At 39.2% G+C, this 15,931-nt stretch overlaps 1 protein-coding gene across 1 annotated transcript; it reads left to right on the top strand.

Moving 5' to 3' along the window:
- The first annotated feature begins 211 nt into the window (after positions 1–211).
- On the top strand, positions 212–14,983 carry LOC124114848 (WD repeat-containing protein 55-like). The gene is made up of 8 exons (XM_048387926.1): positions 212–253; positions 2,099–2,208; positions 5,264–5,449; positions 6,029–6,101; positions 6,443–6,549; positions 8,811–8,910; positions 12,836–13,005; positions 14,628–14,983. The coding sequence occupies exons 1-8, from the start codon at positions 242–244 to the stop codon at positions 14,959–14,961; spliced, it is 1,092 nt and encodes a 363-aa protein (XP_048243883.1). The 5' UTR covers positions 212–241; the 3' UTR covers positions 14,962–14,983.
- The last annotated feature ends 948 nt before the right edge of the window (positions 14,984–15,931 follow it).

Raw genomic sequence — 15,931 nt, 5'->3', positions numbered from 1 at the left:
ATTAGGCTTTCGTGGTTTACGATCAAGACATGAAACTCATACACTATATTAACCGTTGAACTTATTTATATTTATGCCCAAATCTAGCGTATTCCCATCCTTCTTCGACATAAAATACACATGTATATACTTACTATATATCATGAACCATTTCAATTTTGTGCCAGTTAAATAATTGCGTTTACATATTTTGGCGTGTTCCGTATTAACCTGAAATCCAACTTTTCAAAATCCGAACAAGATGGCAGACGAAGTAAGTTGTGGTCTTTACGCAGGCGTTATTTCGCTGATATTTTAGGATAGAGCGAAACAAAATCGGTTAGTCAAGCGTATGTGTGTCTATGCGAAAGACTACACGCCATGTCAGTGCCTGTTACACCCTGGTAACCAATAATGTCGCACGGTTAAATGACAACAAAACCACGTGTCAAATGTGTGTATTACTGTAGGCTAAACTAGGCCATCACGATTTGGTTTTGCAGTAAGCGTCCAATTTCTAAGTGAAAAAATTACTAAATGACACACAAACTGAAAAAGACATGCCATGCAATAGGGGGGAAACGGCACTATATGCACACGCTACCGGCTATATCACCCTTGTATGTTGCACAACACCGAACATCGAATCAAGGGAGATAATCTTGATTCTCAAAATTACCCCCCTTTGTCATAAATATGACTTTTCACCTTTTGTACATGTGAATATATTGTCATGTATCACTGAGTATGTACAGTACTATGACAACTATGTAGTGATGTAGGAATTGTATATTCAGTTTTTTACTGATATGATATATATATATATACCCTATTTCGCTCTATATGTGATGTCTACAGTTTAAAAAATTGTAACATCTTTATACAGTGTTAATTCATGTTGTATGAAGTCTGTCCTGTATTATATAGAGTATACATACAGAAGTAAGCTCTTGAAACTTTCCCATCATTTGTCAATCAAGATCAAAAAGCGAAACAGGCCTCGGTCAACTTGCATTCAGAAAGTCTCATTCTGTGCTTAGGGCAGTTCATCATAATTTACTGTCACCATTCATGCCAATGTTTAGAAACATTTAAGATTCTCATTGAACCTTATGCACCAAGTGATTTGTTGTCAGTGAGTACCCGTGAAGATTCCTGGGTAGAATAGGTCTTCAGCAACCCATGCTTGCTGTAAACATGGTAAAAGATGACTATGCTTGTCGTAAAAGGCAACTAACGGGATCGGGTGGTCAGGCTCGCTGACTTGGTTCATGCATGTCATCGATCCCAATTCTGTGGATAGATACTCATGATATTAATCACTGGATTGTCTGGTCCAGACTCGATTATTTACCTACCGCCGTCATATAGCTGGAATATTGCCAAGTGCGGCGTTAAACAACAAACCAAACCAAAACCTTGGTGTATCTATCTGTGTGCGTGTTGACTCTCAGCTTCAATACGTCACTGGCCAATCATTAAAATGGGGATCCAAGGGCAATAACTATGATTACCGTGATCACAGTGTGATGTATCGTTTCTCATCTAGTATCCATGTGATCAACAGGCTGGTAAAATGTAGCACATTGCACTTAATGTCAGAGTTGTATCTTTTGTTGTGAAAGCATTAGTGACTTTTCTTAAGTCGTTCCAAACTTAGTATTCCTTTACTGGAGACAATAACTGTTGGCCAAAGTATTGTTTGCACTGCCGGCACATCTGTGTAGCTAGATTGCTTGTACCGCCTACATATTTGATAATGACATACAGCAATGTTTTCTTCTTGTTTTGAACATGTTGAAATGCCCTTGATTTTTTTAGGACAAACATAGCATGATAAATTGGCTTTTGTTCCTCTGGCGGGAATGATATCATTGTAGTGATTAAAGAAATACACTTATTTACACATTTCCTCAATAGGCCTATATTGACCCATTTGGATTGTAACACAATATTCCAATGTTTACCTCAGTACTGATATACTTGTAATCATGGTAATATAGTACCTTGAAGATACCTGAAGTGGTAAGTTGTATGTCATTATATATCTTTAGAAAGGGAATTAGTTACCAAACCTCCAACGAGAAATGTATAAATATTTTTTGAATGTTGATTCCAGGATTGTGATGCTCCTAAACAGATAGAGCTTGACGACCTGACTGTTACAGTGGACTTTCATCCGTCTAAAGACATCATCGCTGTTGGCTGTATTGATGGGGAAGTTTCAATGTATGCATCAACCATTGTCAACAACAATATATAGAAACAAGTTCTAGCATTCTGTCAGGGATAACTCTAATCATGCTAATGAGGAATCCAGGGCAGAAAAGGTATCATGTGCTTGTTGTAAGACAGCGATAGAAACCAACCATTTTAGTCCACTAGTCTTTATAATGACAACATGTAGCTGAAACCTTAGAAAGACAAATTTCCACTAATGCTTTTTATACCTATTGGGCAGTTTTGCGAGGGCTGTAGGACTAGTGCCAATTTCTATCACTATAAGAGTGAATAAAATGAAGATTGGGTGGTTACCGACCCACTTCCACAAAGTGATCTTAGCCCTATGATTATTGTAGTCGATGTTAGAGTATTGGAGTTGTGATCGTCTTTGCGCAACAGGCATTTGTGGAACAGGGCAGTGGCTGATAGTGTGTCACTGTGCCACAACTGCAGGTTGTTGCTCTTGCTGATAGCCTCTTGGTTCTCTGGCCAAGTTGTGATTTGTACAGGATGCTGGGACTCTGCTTGACTGTTGCCAGCTGGCTGCAGCATGAGTCACTCAGTTTCAGCTGTATTGGTCTGTGTGCCATTATTATGATTATTATGTTTATGTGTGAGGTGAACATGGTGGATGCTCTTTTGCAAGATTGTAGTGACACAGTTGTGATTTAACAAGGGTTGAAATTTGTAAATCACTGATTCATCAGAACACAGCTCTGACTTGCAAAATCCTACAATTACATAAGAAATATATATATCATGATGGAAATTTTGCAAGTAGGTGATACTGAAATAAACCCTACCAGTGTCAAAAGACAGTTGACATCTACCGTTCCTCATGTCTTGCAGGTGACAGTTTAAACATGCTGAATATGATTTATCATGTTTATTATTTCTAATATCATTATTTATTTCCCACAGGTTTAAGCATGGTTAGAAATAACTGAGTTCATAAAAGTCATATGTGCACCAGTGGAAATATCACTTCCTGCACACCAATATATTGTTTATGCCATCTGGACGGAATTGTTGACATCATTCAAATCTTATTGTGATATAAAGTCAGAATTACACCACACTAGATAAGTCACAGCTGAAGATGGTTGACAACTTTCGGCAATCGTGTTTTTCTGAGACGGCGTTCGTGATCATTGCATTTTTCTAAAGGGGAGCCAAAAAGGATTAGGAAAAAATGGGTCATAAAGAAATTATTACACTCACATGTGTGTAATACTTAGTTTATGAAACTTATGTAAGAATTCATGCATTACCCTAGCTTTCAGTCGGGAAGAACAAGAATTCTGACACTTGTTCCGTAAAATCAGTATTACAAACATGCTAGTATTATAATCTCTGTATATTGAATTAAACAAGAAATTTGTTATGTTTTACACAATAACCATTTGTCTTATGTCTAACATGTCTCAACATTGTCATAAATCTTAGACTGACGAACAAGAAAACCAAGACTTTTTTTAGCCCTTGATCAGTTTGTTACTGTACAGGGTATCACTGTGAAATCTTGTATGTCTGGAAACCTTGCTGTGGATGACCATCTTGTTTGGAAGGTCTGTTGCCAACTGTTGATGCTGCCAGATGTGGTGGTACCCTGTGGGGAGACAATACCCTAACGGCATGGATCACACCCTAACATCATGGATCACATCCTATCTGCATGGATCACACCCTAACGGCATGGATCACACCCTAACATCATGGATCACACCCTAACAGCATGGATCACATCCTAACATCATGGATCACACCCTATCTGCATGGATCACACCCTAACAGCATGGATCACACCCTAACAGCATGGATCACATCCTAACATCATGGATCACACCCTATCTGCATGGATCACACCCTAACAGCATGGATCACACCCTAACAGCATGGATCACATCCTAACATCATGGATCACACCCTATCTGCATGGATCACACCCTAACAGCATGGATCATACCCTAACATCATGGATCACACCCTATCTGCATGGATCACACCCTAACAGCATGGATCACACCCTAACGTCATGGATCACACCCTAACGTCATGGATCATACCCTAACAGCATGGATCATACCCTAACAGTATGGATCACACCCTAACAGCATGGATCACACCCTAACAGCATGGATCACACCCTAACAGCATGGATCACATCCTATCTGCATGGATCACACCCTAACGGCATGGATCACACCCTAACATCATGGATCACACCCTAACAGCATGGATCACATCCTAACATCATGGATCACACCCTATCTGCATGGATCACACCCTAACAGCATGGATCACACCCTAACAGCATGGATCACATCCTAACATCATGGATCACACCCTATCTGCATGGATCACACCCTAACAGCATGGATCACACCCTAACAGCATGGATCACATCCTAACATCATGGATCACACCCTATCTGCATGGATCACACCCTAACAGCATGGATCATACCCTAACATCATGGATCACACCCTATCTGCATGGATCACACCCTAACAGCATGGATCACACCCTAACGTCATGGATCACACCCTAACGTCATGGATCATACCCTAACAGCATGGATCATACCCTAACAGTATGGATCACACCCTAACAGCATGGATCACACCCTAACAGCATGGATCACACCCTAACAGCATGGATCACACCCTAACTGCATGGATCACACCCTAACTGCATGGATCACACCCTAACGTCATGGATCACACCCTAACAGCATGGATCACACCCTAGCGTCATGGATCATTACCTAACAGCATGGATCATACCCTAACAGCATGGATCATAACTTAATGGGGTGTATACCTAAACAGCATGGATCGTTATTCACAAAATCAGTCACTTGATAGTCTGTTCCAGACTCAATTATTTACAGGCTTCCATCATGTAGTTGGAATATTGCTGAGTGCGGTGGGATTAAACAACAAACAAACAAATATTGTGGTGGTAAAATTCCCCTTACTGCCTTCAGAGGCTGTGAGGATGCTGATAAGGTGTGTGAAACGTACCATGGACATGATATGTCATTTGGTTTTCTTTTCAGTCATTCCTATTCAACAAAAGAGTCTAACAAGTTACTGAGGACTTTGTGTCACCACAAGAAGGCTTGCCGAAGCATCAAGTTCTCGCCAAGCGGTGACCGTCTGCACACAGTGTCAAAGGACAAGTCGTTATGGAGCATTGACACGGAAACTGGCAAAGTCAAGAAAAAGATCAAGAAAGCTCACGAGTAAGAGGAAGCTTTTGTCAGTTGGACATTATAAACATGTTAAGAGAGAATTGTTTATTTCAAACTTAAAATGTGTATTTAAATTAGGTTTTAGACAAGTTGTGATTTCCCCAAAGTTGTGTATGGAATTTAAGGTAAAGTTTCCATCCAACTAACATGATTAACATATAGTTGTGCTTGTTTCACCTAAAGGGTAAACGTCTAACATCTGCATCACTTGGGGCTACCCACCAGCAAAGCTGCTTGCTTTGATGTGACTGAAATACTGTTGAAAGTGCTGTTAAACTTACTCCTATTATCCTGATGAAGACAATGGTCTGGGTTCAATTCCCTATATGGGTCCAATGTGGGAGCACCATTTCTGGTATATGCACTGTGATATCGCTGGGATATTGCTCAAAACCAAACTCACTCACTCACTCTTGATCAACAGGCCTTTATGTTCAGTCTTCCCCAATTTTGTCATTTACTATTACATCTGGTGACCAGATATTTCAAGTGAGCTCTTATCATCATCATGCTTTTGAAGTGAGTTTCTTCAGTTTGATTGAATTTATGGTTCAGTCCTTGCAATTTCAGAGCGTCGATCTACAGTTTAGTTGCTACTGATGAGAACTTCATTGCCACTGGAGATGATGATGGAACAATCAAGGTATCTAAATACCATATTGCCTCTCAAAATACATTATCCCTGTGTTACGGGTTTTCAGATGCATAAAAAAATTTCATAGTTTTCTCTCTATTCATATGAACAACTGTAAACATCTTATTCACTTATAAAAGAAAACCTTTTTCTTTACAACAAGGCATCATCTGAGTATTTACAGGTGTGATGCTCCATTACAGTGTGAGTAATCACAATAAACATGGCTCTTCTAAAACGTAGGATGTCTGAAAACCTATGATCCAGTGATACTTTATGAAGTGAATCATTTGTGTTCCGAAAACCTATGATCCAGTGATACTTTATGAAGTGAATCATTTGTGTTCCAGGTTTGGGACATGAGGACGAAGACATGCACGTACGAGGTGAAGGAGAATGATGATTTTATCAGTGACATGATCATAGACGAGCAGAGGAAGATTCTCCTGGTCACCAGGTACCCGGCATCTTTCAGCAATGTTTCGTCAAATTTGTCAGGGGACCCCAGATCGACCTTCCCACTTTGAGCACATTGGGAAACAAAAATTGGTCTTATGTTCTGGTGGGTGAATGTACCCCCACCAGGCTAACTTCTTGCTTCCTGTTAAGGTGACTCCGAGCCAACCAATCCCATCTTCCCGATGCAAGTGAGTTAACTGACTATGAAAGTCCAGTTTCCAGCCTTGCCGAACTAGGCTGGTATTATGGAGTTAGATTTTGGCTGGACTAACGAGTCTATGCATAGTCCAATCAAAATCACGCACCGAAATCGAAATCCGGCACGTAGAGTGTCATGCAGTTTTCGGTCGACTGCAGGATTTGCAAAGCATGTGCACCGCTAACTCGTTGTCAACAGATATTTTCCAAATCTTTTCATGTTTTAAATCAAGGTGCTTACGTGATTTGATGCACTTCACGATGTAAGACCCGTTTTATCACAATATAGATCTTGATTATTAATCAGATCGTCTTGAATGGGCGCCACCGTTTTGTTTGAAACAAATGCAAGTGATACGAGAGGTTGAATCTGATTGGTCAATAGGAGAGGCACAGAAAGGACATAACTCGTAATAGCCACTGGTGGCGCTACGATTGAGCCCAGGAATTCCAGCCTAGTTTGGCAAGGGTAGAAACTGGACTTTCAAAGTCAGTTAACTCTCTTGCCTCGGGAAGATGACTAATCCATGTTTTAGCCTCTCAATGCCATGCATCATGCACGACAACAAGAAGTACAATCTTTTAACCTCTTTGGGTATGACGCGGCCGGAGATCCTTGGTCTGTCAACACCTTGCCTTGCCTTGCCTTGCCTTGCTTTACCCACACCTCACCTCGCCTCACCTCACCTCACCTCACCTCACCTCACCCACCCCTTCATTAAAAAGAGTTCAACATGACTCAGTATTATGTAATCACTGAGTATGATTGATGTCGTTAAAATCTTTACTTTTAAATATAAATCTTGAATCTTGTGTATAATATTTCAGTATATACTGAAATATCAAGTTTTACCTACATGTATAGGTTTCACTGAAACATCCTGACAACTAACCCAGGGCCTCTTTTTTCAGATTACTTGATTTACACATTTGTCTTTCCAAAACTAGGAGATCAGTTGTCAAAATTGCAATCGGCAATATTTGGGCCATCTTCCTGAGGCAAGGGAGATAACCGACTTTAAAAGTCCAGTTTCCACCCTTGGTGAACTAGGCTGCAATTATGGAGTTACATTTTGGCTGGACTAATGAGTCTATTCATAGTCCAATCAAATTAGTATAACAAAATTGATATCTGGTTCGTAAACTGCCCCTCAGATTTGGGTGATTTCAGGATTTGCAAAGCATGTGTACCACCAACTCGGAGTCAACAGATATTTTCCAAATCTTTTCATGTTTTCAATCAAGGTGCTCACATGATTTGATGCACTTCATGAAGTAAGATCCATTTTAACACAATGTAGAGTTTGGTTATCGATCAGATCGTCTTGACTGTGCGCCGCCATTTTGTTTAACGCAAATGCAAGTGCTATGAGAGGTGGAATCTGACGGTCAATAGGAGGGATATAGAAGGGACATAACTCGTAATAGCCACTGAAGGTGCTCCTATCATACCCCCAGAAATTCCATCCTAGTTCCGCAAGGGTGGAAACTGAACTCTTACAGTCAGTTAACTCCCTTGCCTTGGGAAGATGTGTTTCAGCTATGTCAACCATGTCCTAGTACCAAGAGTCGATAGCATCAGAAACATTCCACAATGTCTTGGTATGACGACAGCATCCAGAAAGCAAAAGTGCAGAAAAAAGAATCATGGCTTTCATTCATTTGATTCTCTCCAACATTTATATTGAAAAACAAATTTTGAAACAGCATTCATTAGTCCTGTCTCCTTCATGGAATGAGAGTGACATTTCTTGTGTCTAGGAGGCACCTGTGGCCCAGTCATCTCTTGCGCTGCAATTCACTCTGCAGAGTTACGTCCCTTTGATCTGTCAGAGACCTGTGATTGTGGGTTCATATTCCGGTTTGCCCTGACTGTTTTGCTTTGTCAGTACCATATCCATTGTCGTGGGTTTCACTAAACTGGTGATCGGCTAAGACCTGCGAGCTGACCTCCCGCTGACATGCCTCGGTAGTGTTGAAATAACTGAAGCACTGTTCAGTGCAGAGGTAAATCAAACTCCCCCACATGTTGTGTCTAATGCACCTCTCTCTTTTTTGCAGTGGTGATGGTACATTGTCGGCTTTCAACATCCGTAGGAAGAGGATGGATCTGCAATCAGAACTGTTTGATTCCGAGTTTCTTAGTTTGGCAGCAATGAAGGTATATATTCTCAGATAAAGTCATCAGTTATACCACAAAGAAATCTTATAATTGTAGACTTGCGTGATCAGGTTGATATGCTGACAAACGAGAAACAAATTTATCTAGCACTGTTTGTTCCTTGTTACCAGTTATGAAAGCTAAACGATTATAGCCCTGGTTTGTTTTATATACTGTTAATCGTGAAATTAATGCGACTCAATATGAATGAGACACCCCCCTCTTCTAAGCATTAGTGGAATTATTTCTAAAGAAAATGTTCCCTGTCAAGTTTACAGGAGAATCCTCACCTTAATCCAACCTTACATTAATTCAATCACACACCAAATAGCATGGCTTATTAGTGCTGAGTAGAGTACTGCTAAAACTATACATGCGTGCTGGCCCGTGTCAGCCTTTGATGCGGTCGTAAAGATCAAAGAGACCGTGATGCGTGGGTGGCGTCTGTCTGGACTTGCAGGTGTGGTCAGTGATGACATAAGTGAGTAGAACTCTTGTATTGACCTCAGCAGTGACAATTCACAGGATGTAATTAGTGTTTAAATAACATTGTTTACATACTTGTTACAAGTGCTGCTCATTAAACAGTGATGTTGTTGTTTGTTTTCAGCGTACGTATGTCCAAGTTGGTATTTCTGCTATCCTAAATGTCTTATTGTTGATATAAATGTGATGTTTAATAATGCGAGTAAGGACCACTCGCATTTTTAGCAATTAATTCACGCTCGCGTTAATTTCAAATTTACAGTAAATATAAAATAAATATATGTTCATACATGTAGTTGGTAGTGGACTTCCCTGGAAGACCAGAATGCAATTGCAATGCACCCTGATTCATAGTCCTTGGTAATGTGGTGACACATGGACCCTTGTACAGCACACTGACCACAAATTGGGCAAAGTTAATCACCATTGGTAGTGGATAGGAGATTGATGGGTGATCATGTTCGGCAATCTTGACTCCTGATTTTCTTGGGTTTGGGTCCTGCCCCTCACTAAGACACATTACACATGTGGTGTCTCCTTAGGCCAGAAACTTGTTGGAAACATGCTTCTATTCACCCATCAGTGAATGTGCACCTGGTAGGATGAGATGGTAAAGTGACTCTTAACCTTCCAGTGATTCATATCAATCACTGGACTGTCTGGTCCAGACTCGATTATTTACAGACCGCCGTCATATAGCTGGAATATATTGCTGAGTGCGGCGTTAAACAACTAACTAACCAATCCAGTGCTTCATGAGGCAGTTTGGGTTGTACATACTCCCCAGATGGTACTGGTAATGAAATTTGTATTCACACTGATCCATTGATCGGGGTTATTATGCTTCAGGGTTTGGATTTTGCACATTATGAACATGATAAATATCCACTATTTATTATCAGTATCAGGTGCTTTGATCAAAGCACCATAAACAAGCACGAGGATATTGGGCATGTTAGGTGCATTATGATATGGCTTATTTTATCTATTGGCACATGCTGGTATATTTTGCAACCGTTTATTTTGAGAAAATGTTTGTCTTCAATTACAAAATTTAAAGGTTTCAGATTTCATTTGTGCAGAATTGTATTGTGTCTTGTAACACTGGTATTCTATAAACATTCTCTTTGGGGAGTCCCCGGAACCTCACACTTGTCATAGGAGCAAACTAAGATGGGGATTGCGATGTCAGGTTTTGTGCCTTGTCTGACTAGTCTGGTCCAGATTAAACTAGTTCTTCTACTGCTAAGACATATACTATAAAGTTCTTTCAAAAGCTGCATGATACTCTCAAAGACCTAGAGTTGGTAATTATTTCATTTCCAGTAGTGTTGCTTCTGAGTATACAGAAGCGTTTCCAACATGATAGTTGTGGATTTAATTCATGAAAACTACAGCATGATCCATCCCAGTTGTAGCTCTCTTATGGATCATGTTGATAACATGTAACCTGTTAACAAGTCTCATAAACACTCTTGTGAGCATTGCCTCTGATGCCACGTTGGTTTAAGTTGTTTTATCACCTGTGATAAGAAATATGTATATTATTTGATGTTCTGATGATAAGGACTTGTGTGAATGAGTGAGAGAGTTGGTTTATTTTGTTTTATCATCTGTGATAAGGAATATATCAGGGCTGGGATGATTTCGAATTTACTACCCGGGTACCCACCACCCTATTACCCGACCCTACCCGTGTACCCACTGTAGGTCTCAAGAGATAGGTACAAAATGTCCGATTGGGCATGTGTTTACCATAGCACTGGCAAAACGTATTCAGATACAGGTAATAAACAATCTGGTCATGCATACACTGAAGTTGACTCAAGTTACATCTTTATTCAAAGATATAAAAAGTCAGAAGGATTGGGTGCATAGTCAGAAAGAAATGCGAACATTTGTGACTTGTAGTGCAACTATAGAGTTCTAGATATTTTTTGTCAGTAAACAATATATCACGTGACTAAACATGGGTCCGGGTAGTCCTGTGAGTATCCGGGTCCTACTCAGTACCTCCCCGACCCCCGTACCCTAGTTACCCATCCCAGCCCTAGAATATATACATATATATATATATGATTTGATGTTCTGATCATAAGGACTTGTGTGAGTGAGTGAGAGAGTTGGGTTAAGTTGTTTTATCAGCTGTGATAAGAGTGATATATGATTTGATGTTCTTAGGATAAGGACTTGTGTGTGAGTGAGTGAGTTGGTTTATGTTGTTTTATCATCCGTGATAAGGAATATATACGTGATTTGATGTTCTGATTAAAAAGACTTGTTTTAGTGAGTGAGAGAGTTGCCTTCTGTTGTTTTATCAGCTGTGATAAGGAATATATATTTATGATTTGATGTTCTTATGATAAGGACTTGTGTGTGTGAGTGAGTGAGTGAGTGAGTTGGTTTATGTTGTTTTATCATCTGTGATAAGGAATATATATATATGATTTGATGTTCTGATGATAAGGACTTGTGTGTGTGAGTGAGTTGGTTTATGTTGTTTTATCATCCGTGATAAGGAATATATATATGATTAGATGTTCTGATGATAAGGACTTGTTTGAGTGAGTGAGAAAGTTGGTTTATGCTGTTACATCATCTTTTGACAAGGAATATAAATGATTTGATGTTCTGATGAATTTGGCAGGTAGATCTAGAAATAAGCAGCACTTGAAGAATCAGTTATGAAAATTTAATGACAACAACTTTATTATGATGATTATCTCTCTGTGATGTTTCTTGGCTCAAGATGAAGAGCAAGAAGTAGTCCTGAAATGTTCCAAAATAATAAACAGTTTCATATCTCCATGTACCGAAAGGTTGGTCTTCTGTTGACTGTCTGGTTTGGACTCATATCGCTAAGCGGAGGCAGAATGTTTGCTCTTTTGAAACTGGATTACTACACGGTTGCGTAGGACAACCATGTATTTAGTTGTAATTGTTTGAGAAAAGAAAGTCGTCGACATGTTCAAAGAGACACATCATGTCCGCTCTTCCACAAACGAACCATCACATTTAACATGTTTAAGCCCAAGCAAGATGAACTTGAATATGTCATAGGATTTATCTAGACCTGCTCTGAGGCCGATATTTGGCTGTGTGCCAAAAGCTTAGTTTTAGATTGTTGCATTGAATGCAGTGTTAAAGTACAGGCTTATTTACAGATCTCAATCGCACAGATGTTATGGCTGAGGGCTGCGTTAAACAAGACTGTGGAATGGCATGTTAAAATACATTCACTAACTCACTCATTCATGTTGTCTCAGTGAACATGTTTAATCCAACAACACTGTAGTTTTGAAGCATAGAGCGTTGTAATGTACCTGTATTGATGCTGTCCTGTGTTGTTTCAGGGGGAGAAGAAGGTGGTGTGTGGTACTGGGGAGGGGAAGGGAGCGCTGTAATGTACCTGTATTGATGCTGTCCTGTGTTGTTTCAGGGGGAGAAGAAGGTGGTGTGTGGTACTGGGGAGGGGGTCCTGAACGTCTTCAACTGGGGGGAGTGGGGCAACATCAGTGACCGCTTCCCGGGACATCCAATGTCCGTAGACTGTATGGTGCCCATCACCCGCGATGTTGTGTGTACTGGTTCTATAGATGGCATTATCAGGTACAGTATATCATGTGTACCAACTTTATAGATGGCATTATCAGGTATAATATATCATGTCTACCACCTCTTTAGATGGCATTATCAGGTATAGTATATTATGTATACCACCTCTATAGATGGCATTATCAGGTATAGTATATCATGTATACCATATATAGATGGCATTATCAGGTATAGTATATCATGTATACCATATACATGTATAGATGGCATTATCAAGTATAGTATATCATGTGTACAACCTCTATAGATGGCATTATCAGGTATAGTATATCATGTCTACCACCTCTTTAGATGACATTATCAGGTATAGTATATCATGTCTACCACCTCTATAGATGGCATTATCAGTTACAGTATATCATGTGTACCACCTCTATAGATGGCATTATCAGGTATAGTATATCATGTCTACCACCTCTTTAGATGGCATTATCAGGTACAGTATATCATGTGTACCACCTCTATAGATGTCATTATTAAGTATAGTATATCATGTATACCATATATAGATGGCATTATCAGTTACAGTATATCATGTGTACCACCTCTATAGATGGCATTATCAGATATAGTATATCATGTCTACCACCTCTTTAGATGGCATTATCAGGTACAGTATATCAATGTTACCACCTCTATAGATGGCATTATCAAGTAGGGTATATCATGTATACCATATATAGATGGCATTATCAGGTACAGTATAGCATGTGTACCACCTCTAATGAAGGCATTATCAGGTACAGTATATCATGTCTACCACCTCTATAGATGGCATTATCAAGTATAGTATATCATGTGTACCACCTCTGTAGATAGCATTATCAGGTACTGTATATCATGTATACCATATATAGATGGCATTATCAGGTACAGTATATCATTGTACTGGCTCTATAGAAGGCATTATCAGGTATAGTATATCATGTATACCATATATAGATGGCATTATCAGGTACAGTATATCATTCATGTGTACCACCTCTGTAGATGGCATTATCAGGTATAGTATATTATGTATACCACCTCTATAGATGGCATTACCAGGTATAATATATCATGTATACCACCTCTAAAGAAGGCATTATCAGGTACAGTATATCATGCCTTCACCTCTATAGATGGCATTATCAGGTACAGTATATCATGTCTACCACCTCTATAGATGGCATTATCAGGTATAGTATATCATGTGTACCACCTCTGTAGATAGCATTATCAGGTACAGTATATCATGTATACCATATATAGATGGCATTACAGAAAACATTGTCAGGTGTGGAATATCCATATTATTATTATTATTTTTTTTTTTTTATTAATGTGTTCAGATCATAAGAAAGTGGCCTGACAAACTAAAAAAAGAAATTCTTCCCAGTTTTCTCATGTTCTCTTGGTCAGTGTGACAAGAGACAAGGACCGAAATACAAGTTGTCAGGATTGAATTGCAGTTTATATATACTCACCAAAATACAAATAAATGATGTTTTAAAAAGCATATGTTTAAACGAGCAGCATTTTCAATTATATTTTTTCAACTTTTATAAACATTAGACTTGCAAGTAAAATAGGAACCTAAATTGTTTTAAAACTTCTAAACATTTCTGTGTTCCCAGGGCTGTGAACATTCTGCCAAATCGTTTTGTGGGTGTTGTTGGGGAGCATGAGAATTTCCCCGTGGAAGGGCTGTGTCTGTCCCATGACAAGACCCTGCTGGCCAGCTGCTCCCATGACCAGAAGGTTAAGTTCTGGAACATTGAAGGACTTGAAAACATCAAGTTTAACGAGAGGAAGAAAGCAAAGAAAGCCAACAAGAATAAACGCTTGAATTCATCAAAACAGGACAATTTTTTCTCTGGTTTGGTTGATGATGATGATAAAAAAGACAATGTTGGTGATAGTGACAGTGATGACGATGACAGCGAGGATGAGGAAGAGGATAGTGATTGATTAAAATGATGTTCTTTTGTAATGTCAGGTGTTTGTTGTATGTTATGAATTTCATGAGATATGTTTCTTCCATCAATAAAAGGCAGTTGGGTGGCCAAGTGGTTAAATCATTCACTCTTCATGCCAAGAACCCCGGTTCAATTCTCCACAAGAATAGAATGTGTGAAGCCCATTTCTGGTGTTCTCAGCGTGATATTGCTGGAATTCTGCTAAAAGCAGCGTAAAACTCACTCACACACTTGATAAACTGCCTGTGTTTAAAAGAAAAACTTTCTGAAGTTAAAGATGGTCAATATTGACTTGTGAATAAGTGAGTGATTATTTATTCATGCCACATGTGGTCAGCTTTATCATGTCTTGGCCATGTGAACTAGTGGTCGATGGCATGAGCTACATTCCAGGTTGTGGGTATTATATGCTGTGACTGAACGTATTTCTTTTCCTATCTACCATACTTCAAGATTAGAAAACATAAAACCAGATTTGTCAGTCAGGTCCAGGTAGATGTGTGTGCAAAGTTTCAGAGTAGAACAGAATTGTGTACATTTTGATAATTTGTGACAGAATTTATAATTCAGTTATGTTTTTATACTTTACATTTTCTGTATATTTCAAAAAGGGGGAGAAGATGCTAACTAGGGCTGGGACAAGTCTAAATACCGACCCATACCGACCACCTATTACCCAACCCATTCCATAGGGACTGTAGGTCTGAAGAGTTTAGTACAAAATGTCTGACTGGGAATGTTTTACTGCAGCTCTGGCCAAAACTATTTAGATACACATGTGAAAAAAATTATCTGATTATCCATACATGAATTATGACTGAAGATTTATAATTACTCTAACATTTAAAAGTCAGAAAGAAATGCGAACATTAGAGACTTGTAGTGTAACCATGGAGTTGTATTCTTCTTGTCATTAAACACTATATCGTGACTTTCCGTGGATCTGGGTTCAGATCCAATCT

The sequence above is a fragment of the Haliotis rufescens genome, unplaced genomic scaffold (assembly GCF_023055435.1).
Source record: "Haliotis rufescens isolate VD_foot unplaced genomic scaffold, xgHalRufe1.0.p SCAF_7, whole genome shotgun sequence".
In the NCBI taxonomy this organism is placed as follows: Eukaryota; Metazoa; Mollusca; class Gastropoda; order Lepetellida; family Haliotidae; genus Haliotis; species Haliotis rufescens.
This window is presented reverse-complemented; position numbering and strand designations above follow the sequence as displayed.